The 21,198-nt window shown below is 46.6% G+C and overlaps 1 protein-coding gene across 1 annotated transcript in view; it reads right to left on the bottom strand.

Moving 5' to 3' along the window:
- The window catches only part of VAPB (VAMP associated protein B and C), a 45,761-nt gene that overhangs the window by 6,466 nt on the left and 18,097 nt on the right, over positions 1-21,198 (bottom strand). The window contains exons 2-4 of the mRNA XM_089658634.1: positions 12,005-12,157; positions 5,794-5,897; positions 2,616-2,696 (exon numbers count right to left, since the gene is read on the bottom strand). Coding sequence (XP_089514760.1) covers positions 2,616-2,696; positions 5,794-5,897; positions 12,005-12,157 — 338 coding nt within the window. The remainder of the gene's footprint in view (positions 1-2,615; positions 2,697-5,793; positions 5,898-12,004; positions 12,158-21,198) is intronic.

The raw sequence follows: 21,198 nt of genomic DNA, 5'->3' as shown, positions 1-21,198 counted from the left end.
CGCAAAGAATAGCATGCAATTTGAACAGGTATGCGATTCCTGTCCAAATCACATGCGGTTTCCTGTGTACACCCAGGCTTGTCATAGCCCGACTTCACACTTGGGAAACCTCCCTGCAGGCATCCCATGCTGAGTTTCAGTGGTAGGAGGAGAGAAAGTGGCGGGGATTTGAAATCTCTGACACTTTCTTTGTTCTCCTTGTAACAATGACAGTTCGGGAAAGGCGGCATCTGATTGGTCAGCACCGTCACAATGTATCCCTAGTAATAACTCTTCTCTGCCCAGTCAAGAACTAGAAAACAATTTGGCTGACATTTCACTTTACGGATCCTAATAGGCCTGAATCATGTCTGTGTCTCCGCTGGAGAGCCGTGTGCACTGGTGATCACAGTAACTAAAACAGTAAGTGGAGGGAAGCTAACATTTTGCAGCTATCACAGGAACAAGAGGTGAGGGGAAATCATCAACAGGGACATCTGTTTCACCGCTTGGATTAACACTTGAGCGTAGCATTTTTCACGGGTTTGGTCGTGCAATTTTTTGCGAGTTTTCATACAGCGGTTTTCAGGCGTTTTTGAGCTTTGGCATTTTTGTATTAGCCAAAAAAAATAGAGAAAACATCTGTTATATGATTTATTGATAGGTTTTTCAGCTCTTCCATCAGCTTTTATTTCTCTTTTTTATTATTATTATTCATTTATTATCTTTTTTTGTTAGGGTAAGGGGTTAGGGTTAAAGTTAGGATTTGGGGTTAGGAATTGGTTTAGGGGTTAATATTTAATTTGTTGCCTTAATTTTTTGTTAGGGTTAGGGTGTTAATAATAATAATAAATAAATAAAATACACAAATAAAAATAAATAAAATACACAAATAAAAATAAATAAAATAAGTGAATAATATATAATCATAATAAAAAAATAAATAAATGAATGAATAATAATTAACCCCTTACCATTACATTTTTTTAAAAAATAAATAATAAAACATCCTTACGCAAAATAAACATTATTAATTTTTTTTGTTGTTAAGGTTTGCGTGTTTATTACTATCATTATTATTATTCACAATTTATTTTACACACACATATATATATATATATATATATATATATATATATATATATATATATACACACAATTTTGTAAGAGTTGGGGGTTAAGATTAGGGGATATTATTTAGTATTACATATTAATAAATTTCATTTCTTTCCGATTATTTTTATTTGTGTATTTATTTTAACATTTATTTACTTTTATATTATTACTATTTTTTTTTTGTAAATTTTTTTTCATTCGAGCAGAAAAACACACGACAAAGCACACGAGTACAAACAAATCACGCATTCCCAGGGGCGGACTGACCATTTGGAAGCTCTAGCACTGCCCGAGGGCCTGGGGTCAGTGGGGGGCCTCATGAGATGCCCCTGGTACCTTTTTCATAGGCTTTTTTGAGTTTGGGCAAGGACACAGGGGCCCCATGATCCCCTATTGCCCGGGGGCCCCATGAGTTGTCAGTCTGCCCCTGCGCATTCCCACCCATTTCTACAGAATTATAAACACTCAAAAACAAACAAATCTGCCCGATTTGAGCAGCAAAAAAAGCTCCAGAACTTGTTTGAGCTTCAGATGCTCAGCTTCAGGCAACTTGGAGTGCAGATGTGAACAATCTCTATTGAAAATTGATTTTTTTCTCCTCAAGCGTACTGGAGCTTTGAGCTACAAATTGCTCAAGTGTGACTGTGGCCTAAGAGGGAATTTCCACTAATTTTTTTGTCTTCTCCATAGAACAGCAAGCGTGGAAAAGGCTCTATAATGTTGACATCATAAGGTAATAACCCCTCTCTGCTCAGTCAAAAATTAGAAAACAATTTGGCTGACGTTTCACTTTATCCAACATGACTAACAGGCCTGTCATGATGACTTAAAGCGGAGTTCCACTCACCCTGTCAAAAAATAAAAGTCAGCAACTACAAAAACTGTAGCTGCTGACTTTTAAAAAACAGCCACTTACTTGTCCCTTGGTGTTACCCCGAAGCCCGTTTCACCGGTCGTCCTGTATTCCAGGACGCCGGCATCTTCAATGTGGGCACCTGGCTGTGACAGCTTGCGGCTTCACAGCGGGGTACCCACTGCGCACGTGCGAGTAGTGCGGCACTTTGTGAATGGCCCCGTCATCTTCTGGGACCTGTCACATGTCCCAAAAGAGTACAGCGAGAGAGGACACCTTCCGCGGCGATCGGACCGGACGTGGGAGCGGGTACCTGTCAAATTCGGGTACCCACTCCCCCCCCGCCCCCTAAAGGTGCCAATCCTTAATGGGGAGCAGTACTTAAAGCAGAACTTCCCCTTTTGGTGGAGCTCCACTTTAAAGTGGATACCTCGAAGAGATCACAAGCTCCACCTTAATAAAGACTACTTTCAATAACAGCAGTACAATCCATAAATGATATATTGTAAAGCGCTGAGCAAACTGTTGGCGCTATATAAATCCTGTATAATAATAATAATAAATAACTGCCTCAATCAGATCCCAGACTATTAGCCTGGGGCATAAAAAAGACACACATTGTAAATAGGAACAGAGAAATGAAATGCGGGAATGCAAAGATACTCACAGGTTTTTCATTCTCAGAGGGTAGCTCGAAGAGACACCGGAGTTTGGAGTCCATGAGGTCTTCTGGCTTTGCTTCTTTCCACTAAGAAGATTAAAAATGACAACTTAGAAGCAATGAAATTTGTAATAGGGGCAGTCTTCTACCTTCAATAAAGAAGGGGTCTCCGCACCCCCACGTTCTAGTTCTGCACTCTGCCAGCAAAGGACAAACCCAGCACTGCAGCTTGTTCAATCCTGAAATGCATGCACTTGCTTGGCCCAACACCATAGGAAACAGCAGAGTCCTGGAGAGAAGCATCCTTTATGCCTCATACACACACTGGGATCTTCAACAATGTTAATGTAAAGTAGAATGAATCTTTGAACCTACATCCTCTTCGAATCAGAATTCCAGGCAAACAGGTAACACATGGCTGAAATGCATATACATGAAATGTTTGTCTGCCAAGGATCTGTAACTGTGTTTGGCCAGTCTAGTGATTCACACGTCTGCCAGGCTGCCGTCAGGTAGGTAACAATACTATTTCCTGTTAAAGCTTTACACAGTCCTGTGTCACTTCTTCACCTTCAGCCTGCACAAACGGACATTGAATCTGCATTGTCAGCCATATCCAGCAAGAAACATCTGCACCAGGAAACATTAACCACTTTAAGTCCGGACACTTTTATCCCCCTTTCCAGTCCAGGCCAATTTTCAGCTGTCAGCGCTATCACACTTTGAATGACAATTGCGCGGTCATGCAACTCTGTACCCATATGAATTTTTTAGCATTTTTTTTGAGACTGATAAAACTTTATTTTGGTGGTATTTATTCACCACTGGGATTTTTTTTGCTATATAGATGAAAGTCCAAACATTTTGAAAACAAAAAAGTGTTTTTCTTATAAAATTTTGCAAATAAATCTTTCTTCATAAATGTTGGTCAAAATGTATTCCGCTATCTTTTTAGTAAAAAAAAAATATATATATAATAACCCACATTAGTTTATAACCAAAAACTATAATTTTTCAAAAATGTTTTTTACATTTTTATATTCTTATGTTTTTTTTTACATACTGTCACCCTAGCAGTACAGTGTCACCATAGTGACACTGTACTACTTGTGGGGGGTGATGAAGGAAGGAGGGCTCCACCCCGGCAGATAGGAGTCAGGAGGGCTCCACCCCGGCAGATAGGAGTCAGGAGGGCTCCACCCCGGCAGATAGGAGTCAGGAGGGCTCCACCCCGGCAGATAGGAGTCAGGAGGGCTCCACCCCGGCAGATAGGAGTCAGGAGGGCTCCACCCCGGCAGATAGGAGTCAGGAGGGCTCCACCCCGGCAGATAGGAGTCAGGAGGGCTCCACCCCGGCAGATAGGAGTCAGGAGGGCTCCACCCCGGCAGATAGGAGTCAGGAGGGCTCCACCCCGGCAGATAGGAGTCAGGAGGGCTCCACCCCGGCAGATAGGAGTCAGGAGGGCTCCACCCCGGCAGATAGGAGTCAGGAGGGCTCCACCCCGGCAGATAGGAGTCAGGAGGGCTCCACCCCGGCAGACGGAGTCAGGAGGGCTCCACCCCGGCAGACGGAGCCAGGAGGGCTCCACCCCGGCAGACGGAGTCAGGAGGGCTCCACCCCGGCAGACGGAGTCAGGAGGGCTCCACCCCGGCAGACGGAGTCAGGAGGGCTCCACCCCGGCAGACGGAGTCAGGAGGGCTCCACCCCGGCAGACGGAGTCAGGAGGGCTCCACCCCGGCAGACGGAGTCAGGAGGGCTCCACCCCGCAGACGGAGTCAGGAGGGCTCCACCCCGGCAGACGGAGTCAGGAGGGCTCCACCCCGGCAGACGGAGTCAGGAGGGCTCCACCCCGGCAGACGGAGTCAGGAGGGCTCCACCCCGGCAGACGGAGTCAGGAGGGCTCCACCCCGGCAGACGGAGTCAGGAGGGCTCCACCCCGGCAGACGGAGTCAGGAGGGCTCCACCCTGGCAGACAGGAGGTCTCTGCTGTGGAGTCAGGTGGGCTTCACCTAGTAGAGGTGGAAGCCAGACAAGACTGTGTGCGATTGGCTAGCTGTGTGCGGGAAAGCCATTTTTGGATAGAATCTGCAGGAGACAGACGGTAATTGGTGTACAAGCCAGAAGGCTGAATATCATTTGCTTGCTGGTGGATACCCCTGTGTGGGAAGCATTTTTGTTATTTGAACTTTCTTTTAAATAAAATTTGGCAAAAAGGCCCTTAAGAAGAAGCGAGTTGCTGTGCTTTAAAAAAGCTCTACCACTCTGAAGCGAGTTCCCACAACCCATAGAGGCTGTAAAAGCAAAACATTTCTCCTTCTCTCTGGCTGCATTCTTGCAGTCATTGAGAAATGCTGTGAGAGCTGTGATTGGTCACAGCTTGTCCCATGGTACAAGGCTGTTGTGAATAGCCTTGTACCATGTGACCTACTAGATTTCACTAGTAGTAAGCAATGTCAGAAAGTGACATCTTGCTTACTACTATTCATGTGATCAATGATTGGCCAATCAGTGATCACATGATCGGGACCTCACACAGAGGTCCCCGTACAGCGATCGGTGTTCCACTGTGTCCTCTGGACACAGTGGGCACCGGATCGTGGTGCCGCATGCTCCCAGGAAGCATGCACAGGCAGGAAATGCAGAGGATGTTTATAAACAGCCACCCGCTCCTGCACTGCTCCCGTCCACTGTTTATGTACATGGGCCGGACGGGAAGTGGTTAATGTCACCTAACTGGCCATATAGTACCCAAGAAGTGTGGGAGTCACATGACTGGTCAGAATTAGCTAGAAAATCATTTCATGTGTATTCAGGTCAAATAGGCACATGGGTTATACTTTAAGGAAAAACATTGGTTAACACAGACACTTAATTTCTAATGCAACCCATTCATTTAATATCTTGGCCCAAGTCCAACTAACGTTTTGGAAAGAATAGGGGAGAATGAATGGTGGGGAGATTTCACCTAATTTCCAATGCGGTCCCCAAGAACAGAACATTTGCAGAATGCAAGAAAGGCCTACTAATCTAAGCAGGATGGCCCTGGCATTACATATCATATTGTACAATGTGACTGCAATGTGTTTGTCCAGGTTAGTGCATAGTTTGTGCAGACTATTAGAACGTCTTTAACCCCAGGAGTAATAGCAGGAGAGGAGTATTCCATACAATGTACCATACTTACTACGGCTTCCATATCGGAAATGTCTGATGGAGCATAGATGGACTGCACCATGAACTTATGCTTGCTCTTCTCGTTGGGGTCATAGTCAAAAGGCTGGAGCATAACTGAAAAAAAGAGAAAGAAGAATACATAAATGTTTTGAAAAGAACAGATCAGTACAGACAGGAGCTTTGAAAAGACTACAATGAGGTGAGACATGTATTTCGTATGAAGTATGAAATGAGGCCTACGGGATTCAAAAGAAGAACTGTCTGTACTACACAAATGCATGAAACCTTTGGAGGCAAGTCATTTGGTTAAATGGCCAAGGCCGCATTGGTGTGTTATTTCAGAGGAGCATGCAATGAAGGTTTCTCAACACACATCTAAGACATGACATTGCGAGTGAGTTATGAAGGCGAGAGGTCATCTACAGCGAAGCAGTCACTGACATTATACACAGTTACTTCCTCTAACAGTGGAATCACCAAGCATGTCTCAGGGGTACAGGAAGCTGCTGACTTGTTCAGGAGTTAGGCAAGAGGTCACAATACTTACTACCATAAATAAACCTTCATATCCAAGATTTCTCCTAGCTGTCAGTATATTACACCGTGGCTACCATCAGCAAATCTTACACATCTCCAGAATGTTCTACATGTTCCTTTTAAAGAATTCTGCTCCAATTAAAGATTGGGATATTGTTTTCCAATGAAGAGCTGAGGAAATCACAAAACATATTGGCTTTTCTTGGGAAACTAAAAGGGATGCTGTACTTTATATAATGGAGATTGCAGTGTCTTACCAACACTTGCCATTTATATCCTGCTAAAGAGGTCTCTTTTCTATTAAAGTAGTGGTTCTTAACAGCCTAGCCATGGCTTGCCCTCTTCCAGGTCTCCAGCCAGCGGTGGATCCCTTAACTTCCCACAGTGACCCTCAAAATCTCATAGTGGCCCACAAGCCTCATGAAAGCCCTCACCCCTCAGAGTGCTTCTCAACCACTCACAGTGCCCCCCCCCCCAGACCCTCTGGGAGCCCTCAGCCTTCACAGTGCTCCTCTACTCCCTACAGTGGCACCCAGCCGGCTTCAGAGCCTCCAGCCCTCTATAGTGCTCCATACCTCCAATAGTTCTCCTACAGGGCCACCAAGTCTACTGAAGAGTCCCCTAATCCAATCCAAAACCTTCATATCCCCATAGTGACAACAGTCCCTCCATTTTTTGCATACCAATACTTTTACTGTGTGAGTATAAACTTTATTCTTCAGTGTTGGGGCATGGTAGGTTTTGGAAGAATTTACCGGACCTTGGTCTCAAAAAGGTTGGGAACCACTGTACTAGAGGGCACGCCCTATGTGAAGGACTGTTTCTCTCCCAATAGCATCCTCCAGTAAAAATCAAAAATAGTGCTGCACTAGTCACATACATATGTCATGCTCCATCCCAAAACTAGTGAATTCCATAAAAACACACTGTGATAATGAAAAAATATTCCTAAAATGCTTATATGCATACACCCCAATAAATCTTCGTATTAGTGGATAAGTGTCCACATCTTTACCAGAAAAATAAAAAGTCCAAACAAAATAGCATCAGTACTCCAAAATAGGACTACAACTCGATATTACACCTCTGTGTAGATATCAAAGATTTAGTTTATAACAAAATGGCGGACAAATGGGCATTTATATAGGCTACGGGAAAATGGTGCCTGGTTAGCCTATATAAATACTGGACCAATCATTCCCCCCTGAAGAAGTCATGTGCCCTGTGACAAAACACGCTGGGGCGGGGCTTGGATGACGTCACTACGTCCATACGGAACACAGCAAGTGGTCTGAGAGTGCATAGCGGTATTCACAAGCATTGTGACATCTACTCTTATGGGCTGTATGCCTTGGTGCGGGGCAGCACCTTATACATGTAAGTGCAATATTGTTGTTTGTGGATGCATATACATGAAATGTTTGTCTGCCAAGGATCTGTAACTGTGTTTGGCCAGTCTAGTGATTCACTTCAATATTGAGTTGGCCTGCCCTTTGCAGCTATAACAGCTTCAACTCTTCTGAGAAGGCCGTCCACAAGGTTTAGTAGTATGTCTATGGGAATGTTTAAACATTCTTCCAGAAGCGTATTTGTGAGGTCAGGAACTGATCTCAGACGAGAAGGCCTGGCTCGCAGTCTCAGCGAGGAGTTCTATCGGGTTGCAGGCCAGTCAAGTTGCTCCACCCCAAACTCACTCATCCAGGTCTTTATGGACATTACTTTGTGCACTGGTGTGCAGTCATGTTGGAACAGGAAGGGAGCATGAAATTGTCCACAATGTCTTGGTATGCTGAAGCCTTAGGAGTTCCCTTTACTGGAACTAGGGGGCCAAGCCCAACCCCTGAAAAACAACTCCACACCATAATCTTCATAGAGAAAGGGAGAGAGCACGACAAAGAAAGAGGGAGGGGGAGAGAGCGCGACAGAGAGAGAGGGAGGGGGAGAGAGCGCGACAGAGAGAGAGGGAGGGGGAGAGAGCGCGACAGAGAGAGAGGGAGGGGGAGAGAGCGCGACAGAGAGAGAGGGAGAGAGAGAGGGAGGGAGCGCGACAGGGAGAGAGGGGAGAGAGCGCGACAGAGAGAGAGGGAGGGAGCGCGACAGAGAGAGAGGGAGGGAGCGCGACAGAGAGAGAGGGAGGGGGAGAGAGCGAGACAGAGAGAGAGAGAGGGAGGGAGAGAGCGCGACAGAGAGAGAGTGAGGGAGAGAGCGCGACAGAGAGAGAGAGAGGGAGGGAGAGAGCGCGACAGAGAGAGAGAGAGGGAGGGAGAGAGCGCGACAGAGAGAGAGAGAGAGGGAGGGAGAGAGCGCGACAGAGAGAGAGAGAGGGAGGGAGAGAGCGCGACAGAGAGAGAGAGAGGGAGGGAGAGAGCGCGACAGAGAGAGAGGGAGGGAGAGAGCGCGACAGAGAGAGAGGGAGGGAGAGAGCGCGACAGAGAGAGAGGGAGGGAGAGAGCGCGACAGAGAGAGGGAGGGAGAGAGCGCGACAGAGAGAGGGAGGGAGAGAGCGCGACAGAGAGAGAGAGGGAGGGAGAGAGCGCGACAGAGAGAGAGAGGGAGGGAGAGAGCGCGACAGAGAGGGAGGGAGGGAGAGAGCGCGACAGAGAGAGGGAGGGAGAGAGCGCGACAGAGAGAGAGAGCGCGACAGAGAGAGAGAGAGCGCGACAGAGAGAGAGAATGCGACAGAGAGAGAGAGCGACACAGAGAGAGAGAGCACGACAGAGAGAGAGAGCACGACAGAGAGAGAGAGCACGACAGAGAGAGAGAGCACGACAGAGAGAGAGAGCACGACAGAGAGAGAGGGAGGGAGAGAGCGCGACAGAGAGGGAGGGAGGGAGAGAGCGCGACAGAGAGAGGGAGGGAGAGAGCGCGACAGAGAGAGAGAGCGCGACAGAGAGAGAGAGAGCGCGACAGAGAGAGAGAATGCGACAGAGAGAGAGAGCGACACAGAGAGAGAGAGCACGACAGAGAGAGAGAGCACGACAGAGAGAGAGAGCACGACAGAGAGAGAGAGCACGACAGAGAGAGAGGGAGGGAGAGAGCGCGACAGAGAGAGAGGGAGGGAGAGAGCGCGACAGAGAGAGAGGGAGGGAGGGAGCGCGACAGAGAGAGAGGGAGGGAGAGAGCGCGACAGAGAGAGAGGGAGGGAGAGAGCGCGACAGAGAGAGAGGGAGGGAGAGAGCGCGACAGAGAGAGGGAGGGAGGGAGAGAGCGCGACAGAGAGAGGGAGGGAGGGAGAGAGCGCGACAGAGAGAGGGAGGGAGGGAGAGAGCGCGACAGAGAGAGGGAGGGAGGGAGAGAGCGCGACAGAGAGAGGGAGGGAGGGAGAGAGCGCGACAGAGAGAGAGAGGGAGGGAGAGAGCGCGACAGAGAGAGAGAGGGAGGGAGAGAGCGCGACAGAGAGAGAGAGGGAGGGAGAGAGCGCGACAGAGAGAGAGAGGGAGGGAGAGAGCGCGACAGAGAGAGAGAGGGAGGGAGAGAGCGCGACAGAGAGAGAGAGGGAGGGAGAGAGCGCGACAGAGAGAGAGAGGGAGGGAGAGAGCGCGACAGAGAGAGAGAGGGAGGGAGAGAGCGCGACAGAGAGAGAGAGGGAGGGAGAGAGCGCGACAGAGAGAGAGAGGGAGGGAGAGAGCGCGACAGAGAGAGAGAGGGAGGGAGAGCGCGCGACACAGAGAGAGAGGGAGGGAGAGCGCGCGACAGAGAGAGAGGGGGAGGGAGAGAGCGCGACAGAGAGAGAGGGGGAGGGAGAGAGCGCGACAGAGAGAGAGAGGGGGAGGGAGAGAGCGCGACAGAGAGAGAGAGGGGGAGGGAGAGAGCGCGACAGAGAGAGAGAGAGAGAGAGAGAGAGAGAGAGAGGTAGAGCGCAACAGAGAGAGAGAGAGAGAGAGAGAGAGAGAGAGGTAGAGCGCGACAGAGAGAGAGAGAGGGAGGGAGAGAGCGCGACAGAGAGAGAGGGAGGGAGAGAGCGCGACAGAGAGAGAGAGGGAGGGAGAGAGCGCGACAGAGAGAGAGAGAGAGGGAGATAGAGAGAGCGCGACAGAGAGAGAGAGGGAGATAGAGAGAGCGCGACAGAGAGAGAGAGGGAGGGAGAGAGCGCGACAGAGAGAGAGAGGGAGGGAGAGAGCGCGACAGAGAGAGAGAGGGAGGGAGAGAGCGCGACAGAGAGAGAGAGGGAGGGAGAGAGCGCGACAGAGAGAGGGAGGGAGAGAGCGCGACAGAGAGAGAGAGGGAGGGAGAGAGCGCGACAGAGAGAGAGAGGGAGGGAGAGAGCGCGACAGAGAGAGAGAGGGAGGGAGAGAGCGCGACAGAGAGAGAGAGGGGGAGGGAGAGAGCGCGACAGAGAGAGGGAGGGAGAGAGCGCGACAGAGAGAGAGAGGGAGGGAGAGAGCGCGACAGAGAGGGAGGGAGAGAGCGCGACAGAGAGGGAGGGAGAGAGCGCGACAGAGAGGGAGGGAGAGAGGGCGACAGAGAGGGAGGGAGAGAGCGCGACAAAGAGAGAGGGAAGGAGAAATTTGAAAACAATAGAAAGAGAGAAGATATCTATCCATCTGCACATATCTATCATACATATATGTAGACACATATATATACACACACACAGACTGGTTTTCTTTTTCACTGTTTCTTTTGTTCGGTGTGATATTGAAGCCACTAATGCTGGAAAGGTGAGTAGGTGTCACACCAGCACTGTGCTGAACCATGTCACCATCTATTCTTGCTGACTGCAGTTTTGCCCACCGGCCAGACTGTTCCTGGAAACCGCTGATGTCTTGGATTTGGGTAGGTGTAGCAATTACGCCTTAAGCAGCCATCTGCGGGTTCCATTTCCATTTGTCTTTGCCTGCAGAGGCTGTGATTGATTCAGTTTGAAGCTGTGCTTTCTGTAACCCTTTACGTGCTTTGGACTATCTGCATGCTTGTCACCAGCTCAGTACACAGGGAATATCAACCTAACAGTGTGTATGAGAGATACAAGAAACCAATATGGCTCCTTTGCTAAGCGAAATGGAAACACATAATAAGTTGCTGTCCTTGAGTGCCGCTGCTGAGCTCAGCAGATCTTCTCAACCGGAAAAATTTCACATCACAAGACACGTGGTGAATCCATGTCTTGTACGTATCATCCTTTTCCACAACAAACTGCTCCCTCTATTAATGTCACCAAATCCTGAAGAGCAAAAATGGTGCAAAATGTCCCCAATATTTATCCGATCAGTAGTCAGTGAGGGGAGGAAGCTCTGATATGAGGGAGCAAAACCCTGTTCTCTACCAAGATGGCAGCCTCCACCCACACACAGTGGGTCCCATAGTGGCTTACTTCTGCATCAACATGAAAAATATATCTTTTGCTAGGTCACGCAATACCAGATTTCACCATCAGGTGGCAAGCTAGTCTTGTAATTGCAGGTTCTAATGGAAAACCTTGGACCTGCTAAGGATATTCTCTCCATGCTGTAACAGAGAGATGTCTGAAATGAGGACACGGGATTTCCAGCATTCCTGTAATCCTCATAACAGACTACCTGCCTCAAGGGATATGATGAAAAAAAAAAAAAAAAAAGATTATTTTCTTTGATCATCGACAGTAGGAAAACAACAGTTTGTAACTAAGCCTGCATGACAAATAAAAGCCAAGTGAAGGGCTGAAGGGCAGGGTATGAAATGGGAGCTGCTGGCAGAGCACTTACCAGACACATTGATGGAGGAGCCGGCTTCAATGACCCCACTGTTAGGCCTCACACAGTACCTACGAGGAGCGGTGGTCTTCACTTTGAAGCAGACATTTTTATCTGTAGGGTTCATGAGTTTCAGGTTTGTTGTAACGACATCTGTGAAAGGACCTGAAACGATAAAAGATGCTTGTCAAGACAGAGGTCCAAGATGGCACAAGGATTACATGGTGGCATGAAGATTAGCCTAAGGCTGGCCATACATTATACAATTTTCTTGAGATTTTTGGTTTAGATTGACCAAAAACCATATAATAGGAGGTCAAACCTAACAACACTTTCAGTTGTATCCAATTAGGCGGGCTCTTGTACTACATAGTTGAAGGTAAATCTAAAGGAATTTGGGTAGAAATTGGACAGAAAATTGTATAGTGTATGGACAGCCTTACTGCCAAGTAGTGCTCTGCTTCATAATGGGACCCAGCCAGGTCTCCATCAACATGGAGTATGCATGTCCTCGCTTTGTTCGTGTGTTCCCCCAGGTGCTCTTGCAAGCTTCCAAAAATAAACTAAGCCCTGCTTATGAAAGCATTAACATACAACCATAGCACCAGATTTACTGATTGCTGGTGAATTCAATGTATCTAAAGCCCAATCTTTTATACTTCAAATTAGATAGAGCTGGTGTCACCAACTCACAGGTCTGAAGGATCAGCAAAGCAGCCAGACAATGAGGATGTTCAAGAAAAGGTTTAACCTGTTACCCACAACATCAAAGATATGTGCAGTAGCAATAGGGTGCGCTTTAACGCCCACACATGCATCACTGGGTGGCCAAGATTTCTGTGCTGAAAGCGTTTTCACAGTGTGCTCCAAGCAACGGAGAGCAAGCTTTCAAAGACAGCTCTCATCCCCCACCAACATCAGTAGCTGGTGACACGGGCTTATGATCATGTGGCCATGGTGACAGCCAATCACAGGGTTCACATGATCACCGACCCTTCCTGCCCCTGGTTTTACAGACCCTATTAAAAGGGACACCGGGGCTGAGCAGGAAGGTGTTAACAATAGCAGTCTCATCTTTTTAATTATTTATGTACAATTAATACTTGTGCTTTACCACTCAGGGAGTAACAAGTTTGCTATAAACCCCCCATATTCACCTTTCTGTACTCCCCCCACTGCTGCGTTCAGTACCAGGAGCCTTATTATGTACCAAGTACTTCCAGCTATGGAGGAACATGTGACAGTACTGGGCCAATCAGTGCTCTTACAGGAGAGTTAATAGTCCGATGCAGGGGCGGACTGACAACTCATGGGGCCCCTGGGCAATAGGGGATCATGGGGCCCCTGTGTCCTTGCCCAAACTCAAAAAAGCCTATGAAAAAGGTACCAGGGGCATCTCATGGGGCCCCCTACTGGCCCCGGGCCCTCAGGCAGTGCCCAAGTTTCCAAATGGTCAGTCCGCCCCTGGTCCGGTGTAAGTAAGTACAATAGGGCTTTCCTTGCACTTCCAGCAGCTGCCACTATGTGGTGCTGGGGAGGGAGGAATTAAATCAAACCTGTTTTGCCCATAAATGGAGTCCCCTTCTAGTTTTATACTTGAACACTCACAAATGTTATATATATATATATATATATATATATATATATATATATATATACATATATACATATATATACATATATACATATATATATACATACACACATACATATACATATACACACACACACACACATTTCCATTTTGAGTGCCCACGTTGAATATTCCCCTCTAGCTGGTTTGCTATGTGTAGCTGCTTAGATGTTTGCCTGGAGACTGGAGGAATAACCAATGTTCCTGCTCATGGAAACCAAACTTGCTCTTGATTTTCCACCATACATAGAACAACGTGAGGACAGAATAGAGCTGCTCTAGTCAATTACGAGGCTTTTCACACTCTAGTTTTATAAATGGTCCCTAAGGACAGAACTAACAAAGTTAAAGATGGAGAAGGCCCTGGCTGGTTAGTGGGACATTCGTGTGACATAACTGACTTCTTTTCTCAAATCCTCCAAAAAACAGGTCATACACAGCAGATGATGTCATTTGTGAGGCTGAGCAGGAACACATACAAGTTAGAGTGGGCCTGAACTCAAAAAGTGAAGGTTTGCCATGTTATAGGAGCATCTAGAAATGTTCATTGTGACTGGACAGTGCTGTAAAAATTTTCTCTCTCTTGAATTCCCCCTTAAAAAAGTAGGGAATTTCCTATGCCTAGACACCCATGTGCATATCTGTATATTTGCTGTGTGAGATCATCCAAGGCACTGCTGCCTCTCACTGCTAGTGTCACCAGATTTAGTGATGGCAGTGCTGTGTTGCTCACTGGAGAGGAACATGTATCTGAGGATATGAAATGCAAGGGTCTCCCTGCTTTATTCATTATATGGATACATGCAATTTATACTTGATTCTTGAAAACTTCCCCACTAATTATTGAATAACCAGCCATGGGAGGGAACTTCGGGGAAGAAAAGGGTGGGTTGGCTCTGGCATGAGGGGGCAAACCCCTACATCTACCAAGATGGACTCCATCTTACAGACAAAGTCAAACAAGGCATGGCAAGTTAGTCATTGGGAAACAGATCAGCTGCAGGGAGGAACACAGGCAGTACTGCTTTTTTATATAAAGAATTCCTGCTAAAACTAGTTTCTGGTTTTGTTGTCCACAGCAACCAATCAGCTTCCAACTGCCATCTGTTGAAGACCGGTTAGACCAGTGTTTCTCAACCAGGTTTCCATGGAACACTAGGGTTCCTCCAGAGGTTGCTAGGGGCTCCTTGAGCAATTTCTACCTCTCAGATAAGTTCCCACTGACACCATTGATCTTTGTAGCCATCTGTAAGGAGGTAACTCTTCCCAATGACCACAAATGTAAGGAACATTCTTCCCACTAACCATCACACTAATGTATCATGAGTTGTGGATATATTTTTAGCAGGGGTTCCCCAAGATCAAAAACTTATTTCAGGGGGTCCTCGTGTTGAAAATGTTGAGAAAGACGGGGCTAGACAATAGAAGAACTGACCGATTTGTTTTCAGTCATATTAGATCATGATAGAAAATGTCAGGTAAACCCAATGTTTGTATCTTCAATTTATTCCAAACCGGAGACCTGCTGGAAAGTCTATCATATACAGTTGTGACCAAAATTATTCAACCCCCAATGCTGTAAAGGGGTTTAGGGACTATAGTGTACATTTGGAATTGTATTCAGAATCAAATCCTACAAGGACGTTGTAACTACCCAAATGCAACTAAAATGACATCAATTGTTTATGTAATACAGTAGTAAATGGTTCTTATGTGGTTTCTTCATTGCCACAATTATTCAACCCCTTAAAGACTACCACTCTGAAGAACAGAGGTTCATACAGGTGCTTTCCATCAGGTATTGAAAACACCTGTGGATGTCACCGAGCAGCAATCAAGCATAATAAGCACCAATTAGGCAGCTTTAAAATGACTGTGATACTCAGCTCCTTCTAGACATTTACTGGTGTGGTTACAAACATGGTGAAGGCAAGAGAATGGTCCAGGAAGACAAGAGAAGAGGTGATTTCTCTTCACAGGAAGGGCAATGGCTATAAGAAGATTGCAAAGATGTTAAACATACCAAGAGACACCTTAGGAAGCATCATTCGCAAATTCAAGGCAAAGGGCACTGTTGAAACGCTACCTGGTCGTGGCAGAAAGAAGATGCTGACTTCGACTGCTGTGCGCTACCTGAAGCGTAGAGTGGAGAGAAGTCCCCGTGTGACTGCTGAGGAACTGAGAAAAGATTTGTCAGATGTGGGTACAGAAGTTTCAGCCCAGACAATAAGACGCACACTGCGTAATGAAGGCCTCCGTGCCAGAACTCCCAGGCGTACCCCCTTGCTGTCTCCAAAGAATAAGAAGAGTCGACTGCAGTATGCCAAAAGCCATGTGGACAAACCACAAAAGTTGTGGGATAGTGTTCTGTGGACTGATGAAACAAAATTAGAACTGTTTGGGCCCATGGATCAACGCTATGTTTGGAGGAGGAAGAACAAGGCCTATGATGAAAAGAACACCTTGCCTACTGTGAAGCATGGTGGAGGGTCAATCATGCTTTGGGGCTGTTTTGCTTCTGCAGGTACAGGGAAGCTTCAGCGTGTGCAAGGTACCATGAATTCTCTTCAGTACCAGGAGATATTGGATGGAAACGTGATGCAGTCCGTCACACACCTGAGGCTTGGGAGACGTTGGACCTTTCAACAGGACAATGATCCCAAGCATACCTCCAAGTCCACTAGAGCATGGTTGCAGAGGAAAGGCTGGAACATTTTGGAGTGGCCATCGCAGTCACCAGACTTAAATCCGATTGAGAACCTCTGGTGGGACTTAAAGAAAGCAGTTGCAGTGCGCAAGCCTAAGAATGTGACTGAACTGGAGGCCTTTGCCCATGAAGAATGGGCGAAGATACCCGTAGATCGCTGCAAGACACTTGTGTCAAGCTATGCTTCACGTTTAAAAGCTGTTATAACTGTAAAAGGATGCTGTACTAAGTACTAAGATTGAATGTCACTTGGGGGTTGAATAAAACTGATAATGCTGTGAGCACAGAAAAGACATTTGTGGTTATTTCATTATAACTGTTATGTTATATTTGTCTGACCTACAAGTGCCTCTTTAATGTAAATGTAAGCAAGATGACTGAATGATCAAAAGCAATGTCAAACTGGCCAAAACACTCAATTTCAGTGGGGGTTGAATAATTTTGGTCACAACTGTAGGCCTTCAAGTGATAGCAAGTAAATGCCTGCTTAGTTTCACTAATAATTGTGCCCTTTTTTCTCCTGGAACACAATCTCACTTCAGAGACCCTGTAATACAAAGAATAGGCTGGCTGCACCCATGTTACAATTTTTCTTACAATCCAATTTTCTTATATTGGAGACAATTTTCAAGCAGACTCATCCAGAAAAAAAAACAAAAAAAAACCATACAAATCATTGCTAGTCTCTAATAAATGATTGAAAAATGACCGCAAACATACAAGATCTACAATCCACTGCCTCACAATGGGAACATAATGCAGAATTTACATCCACACCATGTGTCCTAATCAGCTTAAACAGATCAGTTCCACCTATTCAAAGACCACATACCACGAGTGTGATTTCTACATTGTTTCAGTGTGGTGTACAACACGGTGATCCAGCTCTACGTATGAAGCCTTTTCTTGTAGAAGAGGAGTGGCATTCTGGTATGGTTTACATAGATAATAGCGGCCTCCAGTGTGTGGAGCATGCCTTCTGAAGTCTTGAGAATGCCAAACCCGTCAAACTAGATTCTCAGCCTCAACTCCTGTTTCACCAAAGACACAGATTCCATATACACCTGACTGTACGGTACACTGCGCTCAGTCCACCACTGGATACCTTTCCTGATTAGGGTGACTCTGATGTCCAAGGCTAGGTTTACAGTGCGGTTGGGAAGGAGGGGTGGATGGTAAAACCACATGGCTGAACGAGGTATATGTAAAGCCCAAACTATTTTGGGAATGGTTTTAACCACTGTCCATGTACCACTTGTCCAGAGGTACAACAGGAAGCGAGAGGAACTTTCCCCAGAACAGATGTTCTCTTCTGGAAGAGTTCTCCTCAATACCTCTTCAGATTCCCCACCACTTTCTTCCCTTGGTGACAATGCCTTCTTGTAGCAATGGGCTCCCGGGCTCAATTCCCACCTATCTGCATGATCTAGAGCTGACCCTTTAATTTCCTTCCGATGCAACTAGCACCACAAGTCCCACCACATAAGTAACTAGAGAAGAGTGGTATGATCAGTGTTCCTGCGCACCTCAGCAATGTATGGCCTATTTATAATCCGGGAATATCCTCCAGCTGGAAAGAGCGCAGACTAAATTAGAAGCAACTAAGTCAGGCAAAGCCTCAACATTTTCTCATGTCAGAAAATATAACCAGACATCAAATTATATATATACATATACATACATATATACACACACACACTGATCTACTGTCATGACCTACAGACCTACTGCCACAGGTTCCTGGATCACAGCAGTCTATAAATAGACCTGGACCTATTCCAGGATCAGGTAGCCAAGGCACTGGAGAAAAATAAAGCTAGAACCTACATTTCTATCCCATTTTCCTGCTGTCTGTAAAGTACGTTTCGCTGCTGTTGCGACGGCCCCAAGACTGGACTGACCGGCTGCTGGGCTCCCAAATAACTTATCCTTTATTGTTTTTAACTCCATTTCAATTACTTATACAGCACTGGCAAGGCACAGCACTCTCAAAAATGTAGGACCCATTTATATCAGTCCCTGTTACCCATGAACCTACACACTAATGATCCTATGAGTCACAGGCAGGGTCCAATTTTTTTTTTTTTTGGGGGGGGGGGGGGTTTGGTTGTGCTGATTTAACCACTAGGATGATTTGAGGAAAAGGAAACAGGAGAAAATGGAAGGAACCCATACAAACTTCATGTGTATTGAGCGGCATAATCTATAGACATCACAGATCACACTACTCTCTGGTACACTATGTTGCCAAACGTATTGGGCCAGCCCTCCAAATCATTGGATTCAGGTGTTCCAATCACCTCCATGGCCACAGGTGTATAAAATCATCACCTAGGCATGCAGACTGCTTCTACAAACATTGGTGAAAGAATGGGTCGCTCTCAGGAGCTCAGTGACTCCAAGCGTGGTCCCGTGATAGGTTGTCACCTGTGCAATAAGTCCATCCATGACATTTCCTGGCTACTAAATATTCCACGGTCAACTGTTAGTGGGATTATAACAAAGTGGAAGCAACTGGGAACAACAAAAACTCAGCCACCAAGTGGTAGGCCACGTAAAATGACAGAGCGGGGTCAGCGCATGCTGAAGTGCACAGAAGTCTCCAACTGTCTGCAGAGTCAATAGCTTAAGACCTCCAAACTTCATGTGGCCTTCAGATTAGCACAACTGTGTGTAGAGAGCTTCCTGGAATGGGTTTCCATGGCTGAGCAGCTGCATCCAAGCCTTCTATCACTAAGTACAATGCAAAGCGTCGGATGCAGTGGTGTAAAGCACGCCGCCACTGGACTCTAGAGCAGTGGAGACGTGTTCTCTGGAGTGACCAATCACACTTCTCTGCCTCGCAATACAACGGACGTGTTTGGTAGAATGGTACTTGCCTGAATGCACCGTGCCAAGTGTAAAGTTAGGTGGAGGGGGGGTTATGGAGTGGGGTTGTTTTTCAGGGGTTGGGCTTGGAAAACATAACAGTGGAATGGGAAGAGTTAACAATTTAAAGGATAGGGGACAACACCGCACAGCCTTTCACCCAAACTCTTCATAATCTACACCTAATTCTATAACATCAATGGAAAGCATGCCCATCTGGTACTGGACTTTCCATCAAATGAATGGAGGCCATGCATATAGAGCAGCTATTCTCGAATTGCAGCATGGGGGAAACACTGAAATAATCTTTCCAGTCTGATGGAACCCATGCTAATAATTACTACAGCTCACAGTACGTTAGTAGGATGGTCAGTGAGAAGAATGTCCCTTACATTGGTGGTCAGTGAGAAGAACGTCCCTTACATTGGTGGTCAGTGGGATGAACGTCCCTTACATAGGTGGTCAGTGGGAAGAACGTCCCTTACATTGGTGATCAGTGGGAAGAACGTCCCTTACATTGGTGATCAGTGGGAAGAACGTCCCTTACATTGGTGATCAGTGGGAAGAATGTCCCTTACATTGGTGGTCAGTGGGAAGAATATCCCTTACATTGGTGGTCGGTGGGAAGAATGTTCCTTACGTTGGTGGTCGGTGGGAAGAATGTTCCTTACGTTGGTGGTCGGTGGGAAGAATGTTCCTTACATTGGTGGTCAGTGGAAAGAATGTTCCTTACATTGGTGGTGAGTGGGAAGAATGTTCCTTACATTGGTGGTCAGTGGGAAGAATGTTCCTTACATTGGTGGTCAGTGGGAAGAATGTTCCTTACGTTGGTGGTCGGTGGGAAGAATGTTCCTTACATTGGTGGTCAGTGGGAAGAATGCCCCTTACATTGGTGGTCAGTGGGAAGAATGTTCCTTACATTGGTGGTCAGTGGGAAGAATGTTCCTTACATTGGTGGTCAGTGGGAAGATTTCCCTACATTGGCAGTCAGTGGGAAGAATACTCCTTACATTGGCAGTCAGTGGGAAGAATACTCCTTACATTGGAGGTCAGTGGGAAGAATGTCCCTTATATTGGTGATCAGTGGGAAGAATGCCCCTTACATTCGTGATCAGTGGGAAGAATGCCTCTTACATTGGTGGTCAGTGGGAAGAATGCTCCTTACATTGATGATCAGTGGCAAGAATGTCCCTTACATTGGTGATCAGTGAGAAGAATGCCCCTTACATTGGTGATCAGTGGGAAGATCGCTCCTTACATTAATGATCAGTGGCAAGAATGTCCCTTACATTGGTGGTCAGTGGGAAGAATGTCCCTTACATTGGTCACAGGTGGGAAGAATGTCCCTTACATTGGTGATCAGTGGGAAGAATGTCCCTTACATTGGTGATCAGTGGGAAGAATGTCCCTTACATTGGTCACAGGTGGGAAGAATGTCCCTTACATTGTTGATCAGTGGCAAGAATGTCCCTTACATTGGTGATCAGTGGGAAGAATGTCCCTTACATTGGTGATCAGTGGCAAGAATGTCCCTTACATTGGTGATCAGTGGCAAGAATGTCCCTTACATTGGTGATCAGTGGCAAGAATGTCCCTTACATTGGTGGTCAGTGGGAAGAATGTCCCTTACATTGGTGGTCAGTGGGAAGAATCCCACTCTTGCAGAGAACTATACAGATCATTGCTGTCAGGGGTTGCTTATCTGACAGTCAGAAATTGCTCATTGCTCAAGGAACTTTTATCAACCTCTGGAGGATTCGTAGGGTTCCATGGCAATCTGGTTGAGAAACGCTGGTATAGAATGTAGTTGAGGCTGTGTGGCTTTGGGTAGGCAGTAGAGGGAAGATCTACAGGAGCGGGGTATAAATAAGTATAAAATGTCACCAAACTGCTGGGAGCACTAAAATGGCTTTTCCCTTTGACCAGCAAAATTTGAAGAATAAATGATGGACGGTGTGTGATATGGCAATGTCCACCTCGCTTCATCGATCTCACTTC

This window comes from Staurois parvus, unplaced genomic scaffold (genome assembly GCF_062004578.1).
Source record: "Staurois parvus isolate SC_StPar_1 unplaced genomic scaffold, SC_StPar_1.0 ptg001087l, whole genome shotgun sequence".
NCBI classification, from domain to species: Eukaryota; Metazoa; Chordata; class Amphibia; order Anura; family Ranidae; genus Staurois; species Staurois parvus.
Note: the sequence above shows the minus strand (reverse complement) of the source record. Positions and strands in the feature narration are given on the sequence as shown.